Raw genomic sequence first — 27825 nt, 5'->3', positions numbered from 1 at the left:
ATGCATTAAATTATTTCTTTATGCTATGATGAAATCATATTGAAGCTGCACACAGATGCTGGATGTGGAGTCATTTTCTGTGGTTGCCTAGCAACAGTTGGCCGGTCAACATGTGACGCTGCAGCTGATTTACAACATGACAGTGAATAAAAGTGTGTCCTCATGCAGGTCTGTGGTGGGGGTGGGTCATGTTTCAGCTGTTTAACCTTTGCATGAGTTTTAACTTTATCTTTATGAAAAAAGCATAGACACAGGGATAATTTTATTTGAATCATTCATTCATTCATTTTTTGAACCCACTTCATCCTCACTAGGGTCACAGTGGTCGCTGGAGGCTATCCCAGCTACTTATGGGTGAAGGCGGGGTACACCCTGGACATTTCACCAGTTCATCACAGGGCCGACATATACAGACAAACAATCACTCTCACATTCACACCTATGGCCAATTTTAAATTAACCAATTAACCTATCAGTGCATGTCTTTGGATGGTGGTATTTGAAACATATATGAAATAATTATTGCTAATATTGTTTGCACTAGACAAAAGGAATTTAACTGACTTCACAGCACCTGTTGACATAATTTATATATGCATTCGCGGTACATGCAGTGTTTTTCGCCTCAGTCTCTGCTATAACACACTGAACATATAGAGATTGTCTATTTATTTCTACCATACAGTATGGTCTGTGTGTTCCTACAGAATAGTCTATAGTTTAAATAAGCACTTTGACTATTAACAGTTTTGTTTAAAATTATTTTATCATTACCCAACAACTTTAGTTTAATTTTGATGAAATAATAGTTTTTACTAACTTTTCAATTAGTATTCATGTTTTGTTCTGGTTGTTGTTTTTGTTGTATTGTGACAAAAGCTTTGATTTATACAGAAAAGGATCCATGACAGAAGAACTGTTTTGCAAAGCCATTTCATTCTGATTCAGAATTAACTATTAACAATAGAGGACAGTTTACTTATATTTTGTTTAGTTTGTGTTACATTTTTCATAGAAACGTATCGTGACAATTACCATCACGTTTAATGAGGACATGTATATTTTTGCTTGTTGAAACAATGAGAGATGTCACATGGAAAATCTTACTTTAAATGAGGACCTCCTCATCTTGGAGGGATTAAAGGTCACTTCTCAGTTTAAGACCCCTGCCTTTATCCTCCTCCTCCTCAGCTTCATCTTCATCATAGTGTCTAACATGGGCCTGGTGGTGCTGATCTTTAGGAGCAGGAGCCTTCGTCAGCCCATGTACCTGCTCTTCTGTAACCTTGTCATTAATGATATTTTTGGAGCAGCGATAATAATCCCTCATGTTCTCAAAGACATTTTAATCCTTCACTCAGAGCGACACATTCATTATATAAGCTGTGTGGTTCAGTCTTTTTGTGTGCACTTTCATGGCATTGCTTCCCACACTGTACTCATGGTCATGGCCTTTGACCGATACCAGGCCATCTGTAACCCTCTACGCTACACCTCCATCATGACCAACAGGATGGTGGTGAAGCTGTCGGTGGTGGCGTGGGGGTCTGCTTTTGTGATGGTGGTCATACCCACAGGCCTCACCGTCCGCCTGTCACGCTGCAGGAGGATCATTCCCAACCTGTTCTGTGATAACGCCTCTTTGTTCAACCTTTCCTGTGAAAACATCTTCATCGATAACATCTATGGCCTCGCATACACCGTCCTCCTGCTCAGCTCTTCCATCGGCAGCGTCACACTCACCTACCTGAAAATCGCTGCAGTGTGTGTGCGCAGTAAAAGCAAATCTCTGAACAGGAAAGCGCTGCAGACCTGTGCTTCCCACCTGGCTCTGTACGTCCTGCTGGTGGCGTTGGGCTTCATCGTCATCATCCTACATCGATTCCCTCAGTTTTCCGATCACAGAAAGATAGTGACTGTAATGGGACACATCATAATACCAGCTCTGAATGCAGTGATCTACGGTGTGCAGATAAAAGAGATCAGGCAGACAATAAAGGCTCTGTTTCACATCCACAAATTGGCTCTGAAAGGAAAATAATATCATCACAGACACACTATATGGACAAAAGTATTGGGACACATCATGGCTACAGCTCATATGATATCCTGTTCATGCTGATTTGAGGTAAACATCAATATTTCCTTAAGGTTTAATGGGAGCTTTTTCTTCCTAAGTGAGATGTGAAGAAAGTCGATGGTTAGTTGTGGTAGAAAATTATTTACAATCACAGCAGGAAAAATATCTTAGAAATTTAGAGAACATTTAAAATCACAGTCATGAATTAAAAAAACATCTTTGAGGCATTTTGGAAGCAAAGATAACAATTTAAACAAAACTAATCAATGCAATGATATTTATAACAATATTGAAGTACATTATTTCATTTGTCATTATTGTTTCACAGCTCAGACCCCCGTTACAAAAGAAATAGGTCCCAGTAGTTTTGTCCATATAGTGTATTTATCCCAATGTGAGAAGTCAGAAAACACACTGTATGTGGAGCAACAGAATCCACCATAAAAGACCTGCAGCTTTCAATGCCTCATAAGTTAGTAATAAGTCAAATAAGAAGGACATAATGGCATGAATCTGGTTAATAAATATATTTGTTTATTCATTACATAAAAGTGTGACTTCAGTTTGAGTAGTTTAGTGCTTAAAGCAGCGTATGACTTTCATCACAAATATTTTTTTCTGTAAAACCAGAGCGATAGCCTAATTATCACTAATCCAGTGTTTCCTGTGCAATTGATCTCTTGGTGTGCCAGTGTGTCATGGGGGGGGGGGGGGGTTAATTGGTTTCTGTTTTGCACTTTTAAGGAAAGAAAATAACTACATTGCAACAGCATTTCATAGTTTAATAACATTTAATAATGAAAATAGTATTAATTAAAGCTGCAAGCAGCTTTGGGGTGGGATCCTGCATCCTGACCAGGTTCTGCCTCCCGTCACCATGAGGGAGTAACTGGTATAGAAAACCAAGCAAAATCTCACATACCCACAATGCAATATAGCAAACCCCCGTTAGAAAATGTACAGGAAAAAAGTCCACTCCCCCCAGGAATCAAACCTGAGTCTACTGCATGGCAGTCTGATGCATTATCCACTACACTACACAGCCACTGTGTGTGTCTTAGTAAAATGGCTCCTTATGGAGCAGACGTGTGTCTGTGTTACATTCAATGAGAAACCACCTCTCAAACTAACTACTACTAATCCATAACTGTACATCATATCTAAACATTTTTTTGAACGTGAGTCTTGTGAATGTATCGATATATAATATGTGGGGAAAAAGTCTGAAGTGAAAAATCAGTTTCAAATTTAGCAACTTTCAAGGCTTATAAAAAAAAAAAAAAAGAAAAAAAAAGACATTTATGACAAAAGAGATCAGTTTTTTGACAAGAGTTTACTCTATCTTTTGTTGCTATTTATAAGCCAAACAGCTTGGGACTAGATCCATTTTAATGTTTTAGTTTGAAAGACAAATTGCGAACTTCGTGTTGGACTTAGCTCATAAGTGTCAGCATATGATTTGTAGAGCTGGATGAGACCAACATTTTGGTGTTGGTTTCATGTCTCTACGACACTCCTACTGGAAGTTTGTGTGCATGTGTTTTTTCATTGAAAGGTAAATTGCTAACTTCCTGTTGGAGTTAGCTCATGGGTGCCAACATATGATTTGTCTGACTCAATAAGACAAAAATTTTGGCGTTCATCTCTACGACATTCCTACTGGCTGCTGCGGACCTTTTAGTGTATGTAGGTGGCACTACACAGCACATTTTGGCACTTATGGGGTTAATTTTTATATTTTATCAAACTTTTTGCCAGATGTGACATGCCTGCCAAATGCGTGTCAAATTGTTTAGACAAATGGAGACCGGAAGCAGCATTTTGAGTAAGGAAAGACAATGAGACAAGAGTTGACCTATCTGTCCGTTTCTACTCCTGTTTCAGGTTATCTGATTAGTGCTGTACCATTCAGATTACAAAAGTGAACTGACATTCACACAGTCACATTTAAATTTATCGAATCCCTGAAATATGGTTAAAATTCTATAAGAAAACAAAAACAAAAAGGCAAAATAAGGGAGGGGAATGGAAGGAGCTAAAAAAAAAAGGAAAAGTAGTTAACACTGAGACTTTGTGACCATTCTCCTCAAACAATCATTTACTTTAAATCCTAAAATTTCCTGATGTCACTTTTCCCAATGTACTAAAATCACAAAACAGTCAAAGGCACAAAATACACAAAACTTTTAATACATTAAATTATTGCTTTATGCTATGATGAAATCATATTGAAGCTGCACACAGATGCTGGATGTGGAGTCATTTTCTGTGGTTGCCTAGCAACAGTTGGCCGGTCAACATGTGACGCTGCAGCTGATTTACGACATGACAGTGAATAAAAGTGTGTCCTCATGCAGGTCTGTGGTGGGGGTGGGTCATGTTTCAGCTGTTTAACCTTTGCATGAGTTTTAACTTTATCTTTATGAAAAAAGCATAGACACAGGGATAATTTTATTTGAATCATTCATTCATTCATTTTCTGAACCCACTTCATCCTCACTAGGGTCACAGTGGTCGCTGGAGGCTATCCCAGCTACTTATGGGTGAAGGCGGGGTACACCCTGGACATTTCACCAGTTCATCACAGGGCCGACATATACAGACAAACAATCACTCTCACATTCACACCTATGGCCAATTTTAAATTAACCAATTAACCTATCAGTGCATGTCTTTGGATGGTGGTATTTGAAACATATATGAAATAATTATTGCTAATATTGTTTGCACTAGACAAAAGGAATTTAACTGACTTCACAGCACCTGTTGACATAATTTATATATGCATTCGCGGTACATGCAGTGTTTTTCGCCTCAGTCTCTGCTATAACACACTGAACATATAGAGATTGTCTATTTATTTCTACCATACAGTATGGTCTGTGTGTTCCTACAGAATAGTCTATAGTTTAAATAAGCACTTTGACTATTAACAGTTTTGTTTAAAATTATTTTATCATTACCCAACAACTTTAGTTTAATTTTGATGAAATAATAGTTTTTACTAACTTTTCAATTAGTATTCATGTTTTGTTCTGGTTGTTGTTTTTGTTGTATTGTGACAAAAGCTTTGATTTATACAGAAAAGGATCCATGACAGAAGAACTGTTTTGCAAAGCCATTTCATTCTGATTCAGAATTAACTATTAACAATAGAGGACAGTTTACTTATATTTTGTTTAGTTTGTGTTACATTTTTCATAGAAACGTATCGTGACAATTACCATCACGTTTAATGAGGACATGTATATTTTTGCTTGTTGAAACAATGAGAGATGTCACATGGAAAATCTTACTTTAAATGAGGACCTCCTCATCTTGGAGGGATTAAAGGTCACTTCTCAGTTTAAGACCCCTGCCTTTATCCTCCTCCTCCTCAGCTTCATCTTCATCATAGTGTCTAACATGGGCCTGGTGGTGCTGATCTTTAGGAGCAGGAGCCTTCGTCAGCCCATGTACCTGCTCTTCTGTAACCTTGTCATTAATGATATTTTTGGAGCAGCGATAATAATCCCTCATGTTCTCAAAGACATTTTAATCCTTCACTCAGAGCGATACATTCATTACATAAACTGTGTGGCTCAGTCTTTTTGTGTGCACTTTCATGGCATTGCTTCCCACACTGTACTCATGGTCATGGCCTTTGACCGATACCAGGCCATCTGTAACCCTCTACGCTACACCTCCATCATGACCAACAGGATGGTGGTGAAGCTGTCGGTGGTGGCGTGGGGGTCTGCTTTTGTGATGGTGGTCATACCCACAGGCCTCACCGTCCGCCTGTCACGCTGCAGGAGGATCATTCCCAACCTGTTCTGTGATAACGCCTCTTTGTTCAACCTTTCCTGTGAAAACATCTTCATCGATAACATCTATGGCCTCGCATACACCGTCCTCCTGCTCAGCTCTTCCATCGGCAGCGTCACACTCACCTACCTGAAAATCGCTGCAGTGTGTGTGCGCAGTAAAAGCAAATCTCTGAACAGGAAAGCGCTGCAGACCTGTGCTTCCCACCTGGCTCTGTACGTCCTGCTGGTGGCGTTGGGCTTCATCGTCATCATCCTACATCGATTCCCTCAGTTTTCCGATCACAGAAAGATAGTGACTGTAATGGGACACATCATAATACCAGCTCTGAATGCAGTGATCTACGGTGTGCAGATAAAAGAGATCAGGCAGACAATAAAGGCTCTGTTTCACATCCACAAATTGGCTCTGAAAGGAAAATAATATCATCACAGACACACTATATGGACAAAAGTATTGGGACACATCATGGCTACAGCTCATATGATATCCTGTTCATGCTGATTTGAGGTAAACATCAATATTTCCTTAAGGTTTAATGGGAGCTTTTTTTTCCTAAGTGAGATGTGAAGAAAGTCGATGGTTAGTTGTGGTAGAAAATTATTTACAATCACAGCAGGAAAAATATCTTAGAAATTTAGAGAACATTTAAAATCACAGTCATGAATTAAAAAAACATCTTTGAGGCATTTTGGAAGCAAAGATAACAATTTAAACAAAACTAATCAATGCAATGATATTTATAACAATATTGAAGTACATTATTTCATTTGTCATTATTGTTTCGCAGCTCAGACCCCCGTTACAAAAGAAATAGGTCCCAGTAGTTTTGTCCATATAGTGTATTTATCCCAATGTGAGAAGTCAGAAAACACACTGTATGTGGAGCAACAGAATCCACCATAAAAGACCTGCAGCTTTCAATGCCTCATAAGTTAGTAATAAGTCAAATAAGAAGGACATAATGGCATGAATCTGGTTAATAAATATATTTGTTTATTCATTACATAAAAGTGTGACTTCAGTTTGAGTAGTTTAGTGCTTAAAGCAGCGTATGACTTTCATCACAAATATTTTTTTCTGTAAAACCAGAGCGATAGCCTAATTATCACTAATCCAGTGTTTCCTGTGCAATTGATCTCTTGGTGTGCCAGTGTGTCATGGGGGGGGGGGTTAATTGGTTTCTGTTTTGCACTTTTAAGGAAAGAAAATAACTACATTGCAACAGCATTTCATAGTTTAATAACATTTAATAATGAAAATAGTATTAATTAAAGCTGCAAGCAGCTTTGGGGTGGGATCCTGCATCCTGACCAGGTTCTGCCTCCCGTCACCATGAGGGAGTAACTGGTATAGAAAACCAAGCAAAATCTCACATACCCACAATGCAATATAGCAAACCCCCGTTAGAAAATGTACAGGAAAAAAGTCCACTCCCCCCAGGAATCAAACCTGAGTCTACTGCATGGCAGTCTGATGCATTATCCACTACACTACACAGCCACTGTGTGTGTCTTAGTAAAATGGCTCCTTATGGAGCAGACGTGTGTCTGTGTTACATTCAATGAGAAACCACCTCTCAAACTAACTACTACTAATCCATAACTGTACATCATATCTAAACATTTTTTTGAACGTGAGTCTTGTGAATGTATCGATATATAATATGTGGGGAAAAAGTCTGAAGTGAAAAATCAGTTTCAAATTTAGCAACTTTCAAGGCTTATAAAAAAAAAAAAAAAAGAAAAAAAAAGACATTTATGACAAAAGAGATCAGTTTTTTGACAAGAGTTTACTCTATCTTTTGTTGCTATTTATAAGCCAAACAGCTTGGGACTAGATCCATTTTAATGTTTTAGTTTGAAAGACAAATTGCGAACTTCGTGTTGGACTTAGCTCATAAGTGTCAGCATATGATTTGTAGAGCTGGATGAGACCAACATTTTGGTGTTGGTTTCATGTCTCTACGACACTCCTACTGGAAGTTTGTGTGCATGTGTTTTTTCATTGAAAGGTAAATTGCTAACTTCCTGTTGGAGTTAGCTCATGGGTGCCAACATATGATTTGTCTGACTCAATAAGACAAAAATTTTGGCGTTCATCTCTACGACATTCCTACTGGCTGCTGCGGACCTTTTAGTGTATGTAGGTGGCACTACACAGCACATTTTGGCACTTATGGGGTTAATTTTTATATTTTATCAAACTTTTTGCCAGATGTGACATGCGTGCCAAATGCGTGTCAAATTGTTTAGACAAATGGAGACCGGAAGCAGCATTTTGAGTAAGGAAAGACAATGAGACAAGAGTTGACCTATCTGTCCGTTTCTACTCCTGTTTCAGGTTATCTGATTAGTGCTGTACCATTCAGATTACAAAAGTGAACTGACATTCACACAGTCACATTTAAATTTATCGAATCCCTGAAATATGGTTAAAATTCTATAAGAAAACAAAAACAAAAAGGCAAAATAAGGGAGGGGAATGGAAGGAGCTAAAAAAAAAAGGAAAAGTAGTTAACACTGAGACTTTGTGACCATTCTCCTCAAACAATCATTTACTTTAAATCCTAAAATTTCCTGATGTCACTTTTCTCAATGTACTAAAATCACAAAACAGTCAAAGGCACAAAATACACAAAACTTTTAATACATTAAATTATTGCTTTATGCTATGATGAAATCATATTGAAGCTGCACACAGATGCTGGATGTGGAGTCATTTTCTGTGGTTGCCTAGCAACAGTTGGCCGGTCAACATGTGACGCTGCAGCTGATTTACGACATGACAGTGAATAAAAGTGTGTCCTCATGCAGGTCTGTGGTGGGGGTGGGTCATGTTTCAGCTGTTTAACCTTTGCATGAGTTTTAACTTTATCTTTATGAAAAAAGCATAGACACAGGGATAATTTTATTTGAATCATTCATTCATTCATTTTCTGAACCCACTTCATCCTCACTAGGGTCACAGTGGTCGCTGGAGGCTATCCTAGCTACTTATGGGTGAAGGCGGGGTACACCCTGGGTATTTCACCAGTTCATCACAGGGCCGACATATACAGACAAACAATCACTCTCACATTCACACCTATGGCCAATTTTAAATTAACCAATTAACCTATCAGTGCATGTCTTTGGATGGTGGTATTTGAAACATATATGAAATAATTATTGCTAATATTGTTTGCACTAGACAAAAGGAATTTAACTGACTTCACAGCACCTGTTGACATAATTTATATATGCATTCGCGGTACATGCAGTGTTTTTCGCCTCAGTCTCTGCTATAACACACTGAACATATAGAGATTGTCTATTTATTTCTACCATACAGTATGGTCTGTGTGTTCCTACAGAATAGTCTATAGTTTAAATAAGCACTTTGACTATTAACAGTTTTGTTTAAAATTATTTTATCATTACCCAACAACTTTAGTTTAATTTTGATGAAATAATAGTTTTTACTAACTTTTCAATTAGTATTCATGTTTTGTTCTGGTTGTTGTTTTTGTTGTATTGTGACAAAAGCTTTGATTTATACAGACAAGGATCCATGACAGAAGAACTGTTTTGCAAAGCCATTTCATTCTGATTCAGAATTAACTATTAACAATAGAGGACAGTTTACTTATATTTTGTTTAGTTTGTGTTACATTTTTCATAGAACCATATCGTGACAATTACCATCACGTTTAATGAGGACATGTATATTTTTGCTTGTTGAAACAATTAGAGATGTCACATGGAAAATCTTACTTTAAATGAGGACCTCCTCATCTTGGAGGGATTAAAGGTCATTTCTCAGTTTAAGACCCCTGCCTTTATCCTCCTCCTCCTCAGCTTCATCTTCATCATAGTGTCTAACATGGGCCTGGTGGTGCTGATCTTTAGGAGCAGGAGCCTTCGTCAGCCCATGTACCTGCTCTTCTGTAACCTTGTCATTAATGATATTTTTGGAGCAGCGATAATAATCCCTCATGTTCTCAAAGACATTTTAATCCTTCACTCAGAGCGACACATTCATTACATAAGCTGTGTGGCTCAGTCTTTTTGTGTGCACTTTCATGGCATTGCTTCCCACACTGTACTTATGGTCATGGCCTTTGACCGATACCAGGCCATCTGTAACCCTCTACGCTACACCTCCATCATGACCAACAGGATGGTGGTGAAGCTGTCGGTGGTGGCGTGGGGGTCCGCTTTTGTGATGGTGGTCATACCCACGGGCCTCACCGTCCGCCTGTCACGCTGCAGGAGGATCATTCCCAACCTGTTCTGTGATAACCCCTCCTTGTTCAACCTTTCCTGTGAAAACATCTTCATCAATAACATCTATGGCCTCGCACACACCGTCCTCCTGCTCAGCTCTTCCATCGGCAGCGTCACACTCACCTACCTGAAAATCGCTGCAGTGTGTGTGCGCAGTAAAAGCAAATCTCTGAACAGGAAAGCGCTGCAGACCTGTGCTTCCCACCTGGCTGTGCACGTCCTGCTGGTGGCGCTGGGCTTCATCGTCATCGTCCTTCATCGATTCCCTCAGTTTTCCGATCACAGAAAGATAGTGACTGTAATGGGACCCGTTCTATTGCCAGCTTTGAATGCAGTGATCTACGGAGTGCAGATAAAAGAGATTAGGCAGACAATAATGGCATTTTTTCAGAAAATGGCTCTGAAAGGAAAATAATACAATCACAGACACACTATATGGATAAAAGTATTGGGACACATCATGGCTACAGCTCATAAGATGTCCTGTTCATGCTGATTTGGGATAAACATCAATATTTCCTTAAAGTTTAATGAGAAGTTTTTCTTCCAAAGTGAGATGTGAAGAAAGTAGATGAATAGCTGTAGTAGAAAATCATTTTTTACAGTCAGAGCATGAAAAATATTTTAGAAATTTAGAGGTAGAACATTTAAACGTACATGGGGTAGGGGCGTCAGCTATATACGTGGGGGTGCAGTCCTTAACTAACGCAACTAACGCTTGTGTGAAGTGAAAGTGAACCTTAACATGCTTTCAACATCTGATTCCCAGCTTCTATGCTTCTATTATACAGCAGACCTTAGACGAAATTTTCACAACTTCTAACCTGTATCCACTGGGCCCCCTCCACTGCTCTATGGCCCCTCCAGAAATGCTGGGCCCCATGAATTTGTCATGTTTACCCCCCCTTTACGGCGCCCCAGACAGAATCCACCATAAAAGACCTGCAGCTTTCAATGCCTCGTTTTAGTGTATGTAGGTGGCACTACAGACCACATTTTGGCACCTATTAGGCTAATTTTTATATTTGATCAAATTTTTCACCGGATGTGACATGCGTGCCAAATTTGGTACGTTTTTGAGCATGTTTAGGGGGTCAAATTCCAGTTTAAAGTGGTGTCGTGAGAAAAAACAAACAAAATACAATAGGACCTTGCCTTTCAGGCAAGTCCTCTCATTCTGTGAGTGAGAGGGACTCGAGAACTTCGGGCTCGGTCCCTAATTATTGAGTCATAATACAATCAATGACATAATAAACAGGTTTTGTCCATACACTTAATTGTTCTTGGTTTATTGTAAAGTGTCTTTGAGTACTTAGAAAAGCGCAAAATAAAACCAATGTATTATTATTATTATTCTCATAAAAGAGCTCTCGAGCTCTCCTGTATGGAAACTCTGCTGATGGTGGACAACCAACTATGGTCCATCCACTGGTGACCTGGTGGTGAGCATCTAGGGATTTAAAATTCTTAAATTGTAAAGATGTGTAGGCGCTTGTTCCACAGACAAGGCAGGAAGTTAAGTCAGGGAAAGTAGTGTTTGGAAGATGGTCAAAATCACTGGCTCATTCCTTGTGCTCGTATGGATCTACTCCACCAACTAAAGTTTTTCTAAATACTGTTCCTTTGCTTGGCTGTTAAGTTTTTCACGGTAGGAAACAGCACACTTGCTTTTTTTGTGACTCATTTTTATTTCAGTCTATTTTTTCCCACTCCAGCATAACCAATGCACCTAAGATAACAGGTCATTAGTAGTCACTGTAAAAGTGATTTCCGTATCTGCAAAACTGGTGACCGCATCCCACAATGCACCGTTTCATGACAGAGTTGCCCGAACTCTACTGTTATTGTCAAAGGATGATTTGAGTCTCGGGACGAGTTGAGTCGCACATGCATAGCAGCATTTATCTCTGTCAGCCATCTTTTACAACTTGCTATGGCAATCTCGCTAGGACAAACCATACCCTCCATCGCGCCGTTTCCCCCAGATTTAGATCACAACGTTTGTCGGCTGGAAAGGCTCTCAGCTCTGAAAGAAACCGAAAGTAGGCATATAATTTGACTCTCAAAATCCCTTCTGATCACTAGAAAGATGCTCCTGGAAGCTAAAGTCTTTGTACTTTAAGATAATTTGACTCATAAAACAGTGATTTGTCCTAGTGAGATTGCTGTAACAAGTCATAAAAGATGGCCGACAGAGATAAATACTTCTACGCATGTGCGACTCACATTGCCCCTTGACAGATATGCTAATGCTAATGAAGACATTCACACATATTTGCATAAATTGTTAACGTCATTAGCATAACATAATGCACTGTGAATGCCTGAAATGAACGACCAAACAAACTTAAGTCTCTCAAACGTATTATTTCCAGCACTGAACAATCAAACTTACAGCCATTGCTTTCAAAGGTGTTGGAGAAATTAAAGACAGGATGGAGCTTTATCTGTGAACACATCTGCATCTTTCACCATGCACTTTACTGTTCACTGCTAAGGCATCTCTGACCACTAATACATAGCATGACTCCTAAAGGCATTTCAAAATATAGCTCAGTCTAATTAATCAATCTATTTCTATGCTTTAACTACATCTGTAATATATTTTAACTCTACATGAATGATTATTCATCACACATTTTAAATGATTTACATATAACTTATTTAACTGAACATCTGTGGACAGCACAATCATACAAAATATACTGAATTCAACTACATGAAAAATTAGGCTACATAAATATGAAAAAATACTAATAAGAATACTATTAAAGCCCTCTCTCTGTTCCCCTCTCTCCATCTCTTTGTTCTGTCAACCAAAAGGCAAATAACCAAACAATATGTTTTATATCTAATAAGAAATATAAACTGATACATTTATCCAACTGGCCCACTTGAGATCAAACTGGGCTGTACGTAGCCTTGAACTACAATGAGTTTGACCACCCATATCTATGCATGGATAATGTGTAAGATCTTTTTTTGGAGAGGAAAAAAAAAAAAAAATCCAGCACCAACAGCAGAGGATGATGAATAGATAATTACTGCAGACAGAACATATTTTATGTACTTTTCCATAGCGTCATGTTTTGTTTGGGAAAGAAAAGTTGTAGACAGAACTTGTGGGAAAGGTGGATCCTGACAGACTCTTCCAAGTCATGGTATTCAAGTATAAACAGAGGACAAGTCAGGAGGTTCAGGAGCTCAATTAAAATGTGAGTTACGGAATTAAGGCAAGGACATTCATTGAATGGTTATTGAAGTGGGAAAATGAGGTTGAAGCTTATTTGTTTTCTATGATTCTATGACCCTCGCATCCGATGTGATGACAGCCTGAGGAGCAAGTCATCAGATCCAGAAGCAACTTGAACAGTTAATGAAAGAGTCAAATTGTTTAGACAAATGGAGACCGGAAGCAGCATTTTGAGTAAGGAAAGACAACGAGACAAGAGTTGACCTATGTGTCCGTTTCTACTCCTGTTTCAGGTTATCTGATTAGTGCTGTACTATTCAGATTACAAAAGTGAACTGACATTCACACAGTCACATTTACTGAATCTCTGAAACATGGTTAAAATTCTATAAGAAAACAAAAACAGGCAATAGAAGGGAGAGGAATGGAAGGAGTTAAAAAAAGTAAAAGTAGTTAACACTATGAGACTTTGTGACCATTCTCCTCAATCAGTCATTTACTTTAAATCCTAAAATTTCCTGATGTCACTTTTCTCAGTGTAGTGAAATCACAAAACAGTCAAAGGCACAAAATACACAAAACTTTTAATGCATTAAATTATTGCTTTATGCTATGATGAAATCATATTGAAGCTGCACACAGATGCTGGATGTGGAGTCATTTTCTGTGGTTGCCTAGCAACAGTTGGCCGGTCAACATGTGATGCTGCAGCTGATTTACAACATGAGAGTGAATAAAAGTGCATCCTCATGCAGGTCTGTGGTGGGGGTGGGTCATGTTTCAGCTGTTTAACCTTTGCATGAGTTTTAACTTTATCTTTTTTGAAAAAAGCACAGACAGGGATAATTCTATTTGAATCATACATGAAATAATTATGTTGTTTGCAGTGCACAAAAAGAATTTAACTGACTTCACAGCACCTATTGATATAATTTATATATGTATTTGCTGTACATGCAGTGTTTTTAGCTTCAATCGCTGCTATAACACGCTGAACAAAAAGAGACTGTCTATTTATTTCTACAATACAGTATGTCTATGTGTGCTTAAAGAAAAGAGTCTATAGTTCAAATAAGCACTTTGACTATTAACAGTTCTGTTTAAAATTATTTTATCATTACCCAACAATTTTAGTTTAATTTTGATGAAATAATAGATTTTATTAACTTTTTCATTAGTATTATTGTTTTGTGTTCTCGTTGTCGTTTTTGTTGTATTATGACAAAAACTTTGACTTGTAGAGCCTTAACAGATTAGATGAAAGGATCCATTAGAGAAGAACTGTTTTCTTGTTGTTAAGTTTTCCAAAAGCATTTCATTCTGATTCAGAATGAGCTAATAACAATAGAGGACAGTTTTACTTACATTTGTTTAGTTTGTGTTATATTTTTCATAGAAATATAAATATTGTGTTTATTATCACATTTAACAATGACATTTACATTTTTGCTGAGTGAAACAATGAGAGATGTCACATGGAAAATCTGACTTTAAATGAGGACCTCCTCATCTTGGAGGGATTAAAGGTCACTTCTCAGTTTAAGACCCCTGCCTTTATCCTCCTCCTCCTCCTCAGCTTCATCTTCATCATAGTGTCTAACATGGGCCTGGTGGTGCTGATCTTTAGGAGCAGGAGCCTTCGTCAGCCCATGTACCTGCTCTTCTGTAACCTTGTCATTAATGATATTTTTGGAGCAGCGATAATAATCCCTCATGTTCTCAAAGACATTTTAATCCTTCACTCAGAGCGATACATTCATTACATAAACTGTGTGGCTCAGTCTTTTTGTGTGCACTTTCATGGCATTGCTTCCCACACTGTACTTATGGTCATGGCCTTTGACCGATACCAGGCCATCTGTAACCCTCTACGCTACACCTCCATCATGACCAACAGGATGGTGGTGAAGCTGTCGGTGGTGGCGTGGGGGTCTGCTTTTGTGATGGTGGTCATACCCACAGGCCTCACCGTCCGCCTGTCACGCTGCAGGAGGATCATTCCCAACCTGTTCTGTGATAACGCCTCTTTGTTCAACCTTTCCTGTGAAAACATCTTCATCGATAACATCTACAGCCTCGCATACACCGTCCTCCTGCTCAGCTCTTCCATCGGCAGCGTCACACTCACCTACCTGAAAATCGCTGCAGTGTGTGTGCGCAGTAAAAGCAAATCTCTGAACAGGAAAGCGTTGCAGACCTGTGCTTCCCACCTGGCTCTGTACGTCCTGCTGGTGGCGTTGGGCTTCATCGTCATCATCCTACATCGATTCCCTCAGTTTTCCGACCACAGAAAGATAGTGACTGTAATGGGACACATCATAATACCAGCTCTGAATGCAGTGATCTACGGTGTGCAGATAAAAGAGATCAGGCAGACAATAAAGGCTCTGTTTCACATCCACAAAGTGGCCCTGAAAGGAAAATAATATCATCACAGACACACTATATCAGGGATTAAAGCAAAAATTTTTCATCTGACTGAAAATTTTCTTCTGGTCAAAATCATTGGCCACTATTAAAAATGATGCAATACAATACTACTATAGCGTACAAGTTTATATAGTCAAATTTGGCAATACTGTAAAACACACTGAATGGGAGAGTGTACAGGTGTAGAGGATTAGTAACGGATAGAAAAACTGTCATGAGTGGTATTGGTGGGGGGTCTGGGGGTCCTCCCCCAGAAAATTTTTAAAGCTTCAGGTCAATTTTGGTGCTCTCTGGTTAATTTTAAAGGGTATGAAAACCTTTGAAGCAAGTGAAAATAATAACTAGAAGAAAACCTTACTGCAAAAAATGAGTGAAAAACTTTTTATTTAACAACTTAGGAACTCCTAAAACATAACTCCAACAGCACATGAATTTTGGGGAAAATGTCTGTGTAAATGTAACCCTAACCAACTAATCTTTTATTTTTTCTGCTTTTTGGCACTGAAACCAAAAGTTTCAAGCTTGGTCATTCCGGATGTACGCTTCTGTTTTTTTCCAGAGACACATGGCACATTAGTAGAACTTTTTACTTTAGCAGTAGAGGTGGAGGTTGTTGCAGGGACAGTGGAGTGGATACTCTCTGAGGGTATTTAAAATACAGTGGCTTTCCAAATACCAAGGGTGTTACACATTCATTCAATTTTATCTTCGTACTGTACCACACAGATAGAAATAAGATGCTAAATGGGTCAAAATAAAGCACTTATGCAGTCGGGGGCATAACTGCATAAGGCCACGGCCCACACAGCCGCACACACGGGAAGGGCACATACACACAAACACACACACTAGTCATATACTGGCAAGAGGAGATAAGCTATGAACCCAAACATGAAGGTCCATGTAGATCAGATCTGTCTTCTTCCCTTTTCACTGTGGTTCTTTCATAATGAAAGCTACTTGTTAGCACTAAAGTTAGCGTCTGGAGGCTGAACTTCGGTAAAGCTGAACTTGTCCATGTGTTTCTGAGGCACAGAATGAGCAGCATTTCCTTCCAAAGATAAATAGTCATCAATCTCTCCTCCCGACATAAAAATAAAGAAGTCATCTTATTATCATCACTGTAAAACCTATCAGCCCCCTGTGCGTGGCGTGCCTGTGTTAAACACCTGCAGACCGGAGCGCTGCAGATTCAGGACAGCATCACAGTGCCGACTGGACTCCGCGAAACACATGGGGAAGTTACTTCAATATGACTTTTTCCCCCCTCAGTTTTTCCATTTGACAGAAATCCGTCGTGGTGACGGAGAACTTTAATCCCTGCACTATATGGACAAAAGTATTGGGACACATCACAGCTACAGCTCATAAGATGTCCTGCATACACACAGTGCATAATTATTCCAAAACTATCGTAAACATAGTAGGTAGACCGTCTAACGGTTCAAAACGACACGAATTGGTGTCTTTTCAGACCGCGCACCCCCCCCCCCGCTTGGTCGCTTCGCTCCCTCGCCTACCTGTGCTCCCTCTTAGTAATTTTTTCTAGAAAAACCCCTGAAGGTCACCAAAGGTCAATGTTCTATCAGCCAGTGAGCTAAAAGCAAATTATTTTGTAAGCCACATTTAAAATATAACTGCTCTCATTTAAATGTTATCAGTATTCTTGTTGTGTATTGTAGCTTCACCCAACACTGCACTGGCACAGTGACATTTAATTCTGTGTATTGCACTAAAACGCTCAAAGGGGTAAAGGGTATTTTTTAATAAACCTCTCAGAATGGATTTACACCACACTATCAAGCCAAAAGAAAAACTAAAGCAAACTATATCTATAACCATCATTGTTTGGTAATCGTTCCTAACTTCAAACTGAAGGTCAGTGACATTAATTAACTGGTGGATTTGGTTTGATTCCATCAAACAGGGGTTCACCTCACCTGAGGGGAACACCTGACCTATAACTCTAGCCCTAAATGAAGATTAGTGTTGTTGGCTTTCGACATTTTACAAAATTATATACAATGGCAGATTTACCTCCCAGCTCATCTGTGGAACACTGCCAGTGATTGAGTGAATCATGAAGTCGTTAAACAGAGGCCTATACTTAAACTGTATCCTGTTGTTTTTAATTTAAAATGATTTGGAATGCAATGGAATTCATTGCCATAACTGAGGCCAACCTTACTTCAATTCCCAAAATGTACCTGTGAGAGAATAAAAAGATATTTGAAAAAATAGATTATTCACAACGCAGTCACACACACACACACACACACACCCACCCACACCCATCCAAGATGGCCGTGCACACACTTAAGCGTTTTTCCACTGTCACTAGGCACTTTCTCAGATTGGTTTTAATCGTATTTAATTGTTGTAATAACAGGCACTAAGTTTACAAGTGTTTTTAAATTACTTGTTTAAACAACTATTCTGATAATTTTAATCTGTTTTTAACTGGCATGAGCCACAACTCCATGCAAATCATTGTTGATGTAATGTGAGTAAGGGGTTTTTGCAACTTCACCCAGGGCACTTTTCCACCATGGGATTCCTCTACCTGCTGGTGCTGTGAAGCTGCCATCCGGGCTTGGCCAGGCTGTGATCCTCACCGACCCCTTTTGGGTTGCACAGGTGCTCCTTTCCCGGCCTAGGGGTTCCCGCTGTGGTACCTCGGGCTCTACTCGCTAGATGCTACTCTGGGCCCCGGTCCCCCCTGCTGGGTCTCGTTCGCTGACAACAGTGGCTGCTGAACTGAGGATGTCTGAGGATTTACTACCACACTGGTAATCACATATTGGACAACAGGCTGGGTCGGATCTGTCAGCTGCCACCGGTTGCTAGCCACTGGCCACTTGCTAGCCATTAGCAGCTAGAGGTTAGCTGCTAGCCACTCATCGTACACCTTTATGGGTCTGCTTCCCGGCTGGACGTGGTGGAGGAGAGTCCGGCTCCACACAAACATCGTCCTGTTTTACCATCCCAAGTCAGTCTAAAAACTTTGTACTGTGAGGCAACTACAATGAATTTTCCACTAGTAGTGTTCATGTTTCTCCCGTTGTGGTTGATTTGAAACTACCCTAACACTCGGGCTCATGGAGGTGCGCCACGCACCCTTTGGGTCCTGTTGGGGCTCGTGGACATGATCCACGCGCTCCTCTGGATCTTTCCACTTCACTGACCTGTTTGCTCATTGGTTTCACTATGGGTTTTGCTCATATATATATATATACATATATATATATATATATATATATATGTTGAGAGAGAGAGAGAGAGAGAGATAGATATGTATGTATATCTGTGGGTTTCGCTGACCTACACCTGGTCCAGTACTGACTTGATTAGATGTTTGTTGCCATCCCGTTGTGTGCCACTTTTTAATCATTATATATTGCTTCGACTGATTTGTATGGATGTCCTCAAAAAATGTTTTACACATAACGGTAGTTATGTTTTACTTAAACCAGTCCAATGACATTGAGATTGAGCCAAAATCGTTTGGCGGAAATGCTTTATTTTAGTTTTGCTGTTAGTATCAGGCAATGTTCAGCCAATTCAGGTCCCCCACTTTATAATATTGATACCCCTGATGAATCCAGATCCAGGTCAGGTTTTTGCATCATTCACATTAATGTTTGCAGCTTGTTATCTAAGCTAGACCTATTTAAAATCTGGATTCAAACTACTGACACATATTTTGGTTCTGTCAGAAACCTGGCTGAATAAATCAGTCTCAGGTAAAGGCATTTCTATATTTGGCTCTAATATTTTTTGGATCTGAGCCTGGATTGGTTGACTCAATTATCTGACAGTGTCTGAGACTCTTAAATCTAACCCAATTAATTGAGACTCCCACCCGCCCAAATGTCAAACACCCCACAAGATCTTCACTGCTTGATCTAATTCTGACTAATGCCCCATATTGTCACAGTTTGTTTAAGCAAGGCCTCTGGCAGCGTGCCATCGCTGGTGAGGGTGGACGCAGTAAGACAGTCATTTTGAATCCACTGTCTGGAACCGCTGTCCATTTTTGTAAATTTCCCTTGCCATCCATCCCCAAATGTTCTCAGTTGGATTCAGATCAGGGGAACACACAGAATGGTCCAAAAGAGTGGTGTTATTCCTCTGTTCTCAGTCCTTTGTCAGGTGGGCATTGTGAACTGCAGCATTGTCCTGTTTTTAAACCCCGTCATTCCCACAAAGACCAGGGGCCTCAGTCATGACGGATGCCCCCTGTACTGCACATAGCCAGCCACCGTTTGACACCTCTGCACAACCTGAAGCTCCATTGTTCCAATGAAGGAAAAGCACCCCAGATCATGATGGCCACCCCCCTCCACTGTGTCGCCCAGAAAACATCTCCAGCGTGATCTCCTTGTCATGCCAGTAATGTTGGACACCATCAGGACCGTCGAGGTTAAATTTTTTCTCATCAAAGAATAAAACTTTCTTTCACCTTTCAGTGTCCCATGTTTGGTGTCTCTGCCAAAGTCCAAAGGGGCAATTTTGTGGTTTCATTGAAGGAGACAAGGCCTTTGAAGATGGTTTTTGTTCTTAAAGCCCTTCTCTGGCAGATGCTGTCTGATGGTTATTGGGCTGCAGTCGGCACCAGTAACTGCCTTAATTTGGGTCAAAGATCGTCCTGTGTCTTGATGGACAGCCAATCGGATCCTCCAGCTCAGCGTGGGTGAAATTGTTTTGTGTCTACCACTTTACTTTTTTGTTCCGCAAATTAATTTAAGAAATTCAAGATGACTGCCTTACTGTGTCCAACCTTAGCAGCGATGGTGTGTTGCCAGACGCCTTGCTTATGTAGTTCAAACATCCAACCACGTTCAAACAAAGAAAGCTTTTTTGCCTTTGCCATCAGGAGGTCATGAGAGTGTGAATACCTGACACAAAATGACATCGAGTCCACCTTTTTGCACAGATTTTGGCTTTTAAAAGCTGTGGTCTAAAACTTTTGATTAGTTGATGAACAGCCTATTTCAGTTTGTTTTCAATAAATTGCTTACCTGCATTTTTTTTTTGTCTCACTCCCATTTCTTCTTTTTACATTTTGAAACTCTACACACACACACACGTGTGTGTATATATATGTGTGTGTGTATGTGTGTGTGTATATATATGTATGTATGTATGTATGTTTATATATTAGACTATTTCTCTGTGCTATAATTATGAAATCACATTGAAGCAGAGCACAGATTACCTACATGCTGAGTTGGTATGTCTGGTTGTTTAGCGACAGCTGGACTAGAAGTCAACATGTGATAATGCAGCTGACGTCCAAAGATGGAGTGAATAAAAGCATGTGCTACTCTAGGTCTGTGGTGGAGGGGGGGTTGGGTTTGAGTCGGTTATCATTTACACAGATTTTTAACACTGTCTTTATGGAAATATCAAACTGTCATGGTTTTAATGTTATTTTAATTTAATAATGTGTATGACAAGGTTACTGTTAATGCTGGAGTGTAAGTGGCTTTCCTGCAGCAATCATTGCAATTTGATTTGTTAAGTAACACCTGTATATGTGTTTTTACAGCTGAAAAACGTGTCTATAGAGATGTTTATTCTCATCCTTCTCATGTAACTGATGTGCATATTTATTGTGCTTGCAGTTGAGAGTTTATACAAGCACTTTAAGTATTACATTAGCTATTAACATTTTATGTTTTTTTTGTGCTTTTTTTCTTTAAGAAATTCAATGGAATAAGCAACAACTTACTAATACACCTCAGTCTTATCTTTGATACACGTGATTCAGTATTGCCTTTGCTTTGGGTCTTTAAAGAGTCAATTACCTTCACTTTTTTCCACACTACATCTTTCCAAACTCTGCATCTCTTTTGATAAGGGGCAGCTGCTACAGTCATTCTTCTTTGTGATTACTATTACTGCACTGATATCATTTGTGAGTTGTTTTTAAAAGAACAAACTGAAGTTTTCGTAGTCTTCATTTCATTTTAATGTTTTGCAAGTATATGGAGGAAAGCCTTGATTTGTAACAGTAAAACACAGGATGAAAGAATTCATGACATCAAATAAGATTCACAAATCAAATTGTTTATTGAAGATCCCATGTAGTGTAAAGATAATTTATTTGTTCACCAATAACCATTAACACAGGAAAAACCTAAACCAAGCTGATTTTATCTTCAGTTAGACCTTGTTTTATTTGGTGTTTCATTTTCTTTTGAAATTTTTACATAAACTCTGCTAGTTTTAGTTTTTGTCATATGTTTTGTTCAAGATAATCACACTAATGGCCATGTAGCTTAAGTTTTCCAAAACTGTACACAAAATTATCATTTTTTTCTTTTCTCTTTTGCCTCAGAGTGTATTCCTTAAAGTGTGGTGTAACTGCTACACCTTTTTGGGGGGATATCTAAAGTAACTTCCCATTCCTTATTTAATTTTTCTTTTTTTTCCTATTTTGTGAGTTCTTTTTTGGTGTTTGATTTCAAATATTATCTCTGCAATATTTGATCATTTTAATTGTTTTACTGGAAATGTTTATGTAATTCAAATGAATTGAATTTGTATCATCTGTGTGATAATGGCATGTTAATTATAGCTGAACGTCCAACAAATGATGAATAACACATGGAAAATCTAACTTCAAATGAGGACCTCCTTATCTTGGAGGGGTTAAAGGTCACCCCTCAGTCTAAGACCCCTGCCTTCATCCTCCTCCTCCTCGTCTATATCTTTATCATTGTTTCTAACCTGGGCCTGGTGGCGCTGATCTTTGGGAGCAGGAGCCTCCATCAGCCCATGTACCTGCTCTTCTGTAACCTTCTTATTAATGATGCTTGTGGAGCCACGCTTTTAATCCCTCATATACTCAAAGACATTTTCATTTCACCATCGAAGAGATACATTCATTACATAAGCTGTGTGGCTCAGGCTTTTTGCGCACATTTCCTTGGAAGTGCCGCCCACACTGTGCTCATGATCATGGCCTTTGACCGATACGTGGCCATCTGTAACCCTCTACGCTACGCCTCCATCATGACCAACAGGATGGTGGTGAAGCTGTCAGTGGCAGCATGGGGGTCTGCTTTTGTGACGGTGGCCATCCTCCTGGGCCTCACCATCCGCCTTTCACGCTGCAGGAGGAACCTCCCAAACCTGTTCTGCGATAACGCCTCCTTATTCAGTCTTTCCTGTGAAAGTGTCATCATCAATAACATCTACGGCCTCGGATACACCGTCCTCCTGCTCGGCTCTTCCATCGGCAGCATCACACTCACCTACCTGAAAATCGCTGCAGTGTGTGTGCGCAGTAAAAACAACGCTCTGAACAGGAAAGCGCTGCAGACCTGTGCTTCCCACCTGGTTGTGTACGTCCTCCTGCTGCTGATGGGCTTCATCATCATCGCCCTACATCGATTCCCTCACTTGTCTGTGCACAGGAAGTTGTTGCCCATCCTGGGACACATCATCACACCAGCTCTGAACGCTGTGATCTACGGTGTTCAGATAAAAGAGATCAGAGAGAGGATTAAGGCTGTGTTTCACATCAATGTAGTGACACTGATGGATAGTAAATAATGGAAGATTTAGAGATTACATCAGAGCAAAGTGATACTTAAAGGTGCTGGAGACTTTCGTGAGCAATTTTTCATCGAATCTGTAAAACCTCAGTCATATCCTCAGTATCACGAATCTGTAAGTCTTTCTGTGGTTACTCACCTGAATCTCTTGCATTACAGTGAACAGTTTCTTAGTGCCATCCACCATAAATAAACCATATGTTTATAAACAGAGCTGGGAGGTAACTTGGGCATCTTTGGAATTTTGTTGCGACATGGATTGTGGGAAACACCGGTTCGCTCCACTGCCTGGCAGCAGCAGCTGCTACAGACATGAGGCGGAAACAGCAAGAGCTCCCTTCCCTCTATGCATATTCCTCCAGCCATTTCCGCGTTTCAGCTGTTTCCGCATGTGTTTTCTTCATCCATATAATACCATATGGACGCGCTGCCACTGCCTCTGTTAGGCAGCGGTGCGAGCCTTCACTTCCCACAATGCATGTGGCGATAAAATTCCGAAGATGCCCAAGTTACCACCCGGCTCTGTTTGTAAACATATGGTTTGTTTATGGTGGATGGCACTAAGAAACTGTTCAACGTAACGCAAGAGATTCAGGTGAGTAGCCACAGAAAGACTTACAGATTCGTGATACTGAGGATATGACTGAGGTTTGACAGATGTGGTGAAAAACTGCTCACAAAAGTCTCCCGCACCTTTAACCAATATATCAATCCAATTTTATCTATATAATACCACTTCATAACAAAAGTTATCTCATGACACTTTACATTTAGAGCTGGTCTATCACTTTTATTTATTTTAAAAAGTCAGAGAAGGCATTTAGTTCATTCTGTGGATGCATTTCACAGAACAGTTAAAAATGCAGCCAAATCAACTTTGTGTAACAGAAAGCGCTGTAGAATCCAGATTTTAATACTTAATATACAGTAAACTTCATCACATGCATTGAAATATATTTAATAAAGCTAGTCTGCTGCAACTTAAGTGTTTTTACGAAATATGGCAGAAACTGTTTTTAGAAACATATTTAATTTCTGTCTGTGTTATTTCTTTGCTTTCTCAGTCTTAACAATCACATATCAACACATCATCACCTTGTCATATTTTGTCTATACAGGATGTATCAGAAAAAAGTAGACTATCAGAAAAAAACAACATAAACCCAAAATGCAAAGAGATTGTGAAAACCTGGTCATTTGTGTTTATTGACCATGTAATTCTCCCTTGATTGACATCAGTGTCATGGGTCACTTTTCATGCTTCAGTGAACAACACTACTTTGAATTGTGCAAAATAAAAGTCTTTTGTGCATGGAAGTGTAAGGGTTAATATGAGATCTGGATGGACACCATGGATGACGAGTTCCATTGGTCTTCTACTTGCATACATAAAACAGGAAAAAATTTATTAGGTTAACGCCCTACCATCGATACAAAGATTTCACACATTGATGAAAAACTGAAAATTAATAGCAAAATTTGTTCAGTGAGTCAAGATTTGGGTTTTACACTTCAGGATTTTAATTGAAGGCGCACACTTCCATTAGTCGATGGATTCCAGCCTATTTAGTCTTCCACATGAGCCCTGTACCTTGCCAAGCAAATCTGTGCCCTCCTAAACATATCTGCGACAGCACATCTTAGCACAGCTTAAAGAATCCTCACTAACAGCATTAACCCCTTGTGTTAAGCATGATAGACTCAAACCTGTCATTAATCTGAACTCTTTGTATCGATGGGCCCCAAATTGGGTCAGTTTGACCTAAAATCTAAACTGTCAGAAATCCACTATCAGATCTCAGAAACTTACTTATAGAAGTTAGTACTAAAACTGAATACCCCACTGTTTTAACCCATAAAGACCCAAATATCCACCAGTGACCAAAATCATTCACTGATATAAACTGTGTGAGCCACTAATCCTATCAATCAATGCAAATAATGATGGAAAATACAGTTTTTCATCTTTTCATGGTCATCAGATATGACCCATTTGGACGTTCAAACGCTCCTTAGTGAACATAGAAACCCCGTCATCTTCTACAAGTCTGTTTTCACTTTCTTATTCATGTTGATAAAATGTCATATACTTCATTTTGCTGCAAGTTATATTGATGACTTTAACCCATAAAGACCCAAACAGCCACCAACGACCAAAACCATCTACTGATTTAAAATGTTTAATAACTTCTCAACTACTAAACCTACTAATACATGTAAATAATTGGTGTAAAATGCAGTTTGTCATCTTTTCATGGTCATCAGATATGACCCATTTGGACATTCAAACGCTCCTTAGTGAACATGGAAACACCGTCATCTCCTGCAAGTCTACAGTGTTTTCACTTCCTTATTCATGTTGATAAAAATGTCATATACTTTATTTTGCTGCATGTTATATTGATGATGACTTTAATGTTAATGTTCAAACATAAGACAATTCAAAAACACTTATAAGAACATGTTTTGCACAAGATATAGGGAAGAGGGTTATTAATTGTCACCATATGTTCACTGTTGTTTATGTATATATTTCCTTCCTTGAGTAAGTTATTATTTATTTATTCACCAGCACAACTAAGAAAGGCATTGGTAAAAGATTATATGTGTATTTGTATGTGTGCATATGTACAAACGTATATATGTGTATATGAATGAATGAGTGTGTGTGTATGTGTGAATAGATATATAAATATGGAAGAGTAATATAAAAGGAAGAGGGACATATATTATTAATAATACTGTAGGGAGAGGGGGTGGGATTAAATAAGTTATACTTCTTCCCACTCCTTTTCGGGCATATAAATGGAACTACTGTGCTTTTCTTCTAACTAAGATTGTTATGATTCTTGATATTTGTATTATTATGTATGTTTTGCAAGTGCATATATGTTAATTTTCATTGCATGTTTGGAATAAATCACTAAATCACCAAAAAAAAAAACAAAGACCCGAACACCCACCAGCGACCAAAACCATCTACTGATTTAAAATGTTTAATAACTTCTCAACTACTAAACCTACTAATACATGTAAATAATTGGTGTAAAATGCAGTTTTTCCTTCTTTTTCATGGTCATCAGATATGACCCATTTGGATGTTTGGAGGCTCCATAGTAATGTTAGCTTATATAACGTTACCTGTCTATATGTAACTTTAAAGTAAAATTATGTGTGTCAGTTATGTTGTCAACTAACCACATGGTACTTATTCTAATATAGCTAATTAAACGCTAACGTTACCAAGCTACTTGCTCTCACTTCAACCTCGTAGCTCCTCTTTTTCATTGACCGCTGAACTTTCAGACTTCCACCTGGCATTAAACAAAGTCTTATAATTGAGTTAGTTGTAAGAGCTAGTTTAAGCGATTAGCATTAGTGAGATTGAGTAGCTAGCGAACTTAAGGGTGTTAGCAATAAAGTTACGTTAGCATTTAATTAGCTATATGGAATAAGTACCATATGGTTAGTTGACAACGTAACTAACAAAACACACATACACAAACACACACACACTTTTGCTTTAAAGTTACATATAGACAGGTAACGTTATATAAGCTAACGTTTAGCACTAGTACTAGTAGCTAACATTAGCTACTGCCGCTAGCCTACACTGAGCTGCATTCATTATTTGAGATCCAACTGATCTTATCAACTTCAGTTATCTACTCCTCTTTTCGTTGGAGGAAAGCAGCATTTCATACGTGTATGTGTGTGTTTTCACGTGTGTGTGAGTACATTTCACATGCGTGTGTGAATGTTAATTCTGAATTATGTCCCATATAGCCCCTCATAGAGTTGGATCAATGAAAATGGATGGACACACTTCGTTTATGTGCCCTTATTGATATATTTGCTGAAAAATTCCACTTTTTCTTCAGTTTTCTCTGTTTCTGATATAATAACCCTCAACTTTACTCTGAGCATTATTAACATCTACATGATCGGAAAATTAAATATAGAAAAATACATTATTTATAATGAAAAAACTCAAAATAAAGAAGATAATATGACAATAAATGGTTAAAAATCACTTAAGAAAGGTTAAATATAATAAATGCTATTGTCTAGGCTGATATGGTCATTTCAACCATAACATTGCACCTGTTTTAATCTTGGCACACTTTGACAGCCTGGTTCAGTTGATCATATCAGAACCACCTCTGCATCTGTGGTGGTGCTTTATGCTTTTTAAACAGAATATTCACAGCTTTTTCTGAAGTCGACATTATCATTCAGCTGCAATTATAAAAACACAGTGAGGCAGCACATACATGATGAAGGATGCTGAGACAGTATCTCTGGTTGCCTAGCAATGGTTGACCAGTCAACATGTGATGCTGCTGTTGACGTCCAAAGATGGAGTGAATAAAAGTGTGTGTGCCGATGCTGGTGTGTGATGGGGGTGGGTCATGTTTCAGCTGTTTAATATTCACACAGATTTTGTCACAGTTTTTACAGAAATATCAAACTGTTGTTGAT

General features: G+C 38.9%; 5 protein-coding genes across 5 annotated transcripts; all 5 read left to right on the top strand.

Annotated features, from left to right (window-relative positions):
- The first annotated feature begins 1093 nt into the window (after nt 1-1093).
- On the top strand, nt 1094-2041 carry LOC115432632 (olfactory receptor 8U1-like). The gene has a single exon (XM_030153538.1). The coding sequence runs from the start codon at nt 1094-1096 to the stop codon at nt 2039-2041; it is 948 nt and encodes a 315-aa protein (XP_030009398.1).
- Nucleotides 2042-5362: 3321 nt separating this feature from the next.
- On the top strand, nt 5363-6310 carry LOC115432631 (olfactory receptor 8U1-like). The gene has a single exon (XM_030153537.1). The coding sequence runs from the start codon at nt 5363-5365 to the stop codon at nt 6308-6310; it is 948 nt and encodes a 315-aa protein (XP_030009397.1).
- Nucleotides 6311-9628: 3318 nt separating this feature from the next.
- Nucleotides 9629-10570, top strand: LOC115432630 (olfactory receptor 52N5-like). The gene has a single exon (XM_030153536.1). It carries the CDS (start codon nt 9629-9631, stop codon nt 10568-10570), a length of 942 nt encoding a protein of 313 aa, XP_030009396.1.
- A 4253-nt stretch (nt 10571-14823) lies between these two features.
- LOC115432628 (olfactory receptor 8U1-like) lies at nt 14824-15774 on the top strand. The gene has a single exon (XM_030153535.1). The coding sequence runs from the start codon at nt 14824-14826 to the stop codon at nt 15772-15774; it is 951 nt and encodes a 316-aa protein (XP_030009395.1).
- Nucleotides 15775-22390: 6616 nt separating this feature from the next.
- On the top strand, nt 22391-23341 carry LOC115432627 (olfactory receptor 52Z1-like). Its single transcript, XM_030153534.1, has one exon. It carries the CDS (start codon nt 22391-22393, stop codon nt 23339-23341), a length of 951 nt encoding a protein of 316 aa, XP_030009394.1.
- Nucleotides 23342-27825: the final 4484 nt, after the last annotated feature.

This window comes from Sphaeramia orbicularis, chromosome 14 (assembly GCF_902148855.1).
Source record: "Sphaeramia orbicularis chromosome 14, fSphaOr1.1, whole genome shotgun sequence".
Classification (NCBI taxonomy): domain Eukaryota; kingdom Metazoa; phylum Chordata; class Actinopteri; order Kurtiformes; family Apogonidae; genus Sphaeramia; species Sphaeramia orbicularis.
Note: the sequence above shows the minus strand (reverse complement) of the source record. Positions and strands in the feature narration are given on the sequence as shown.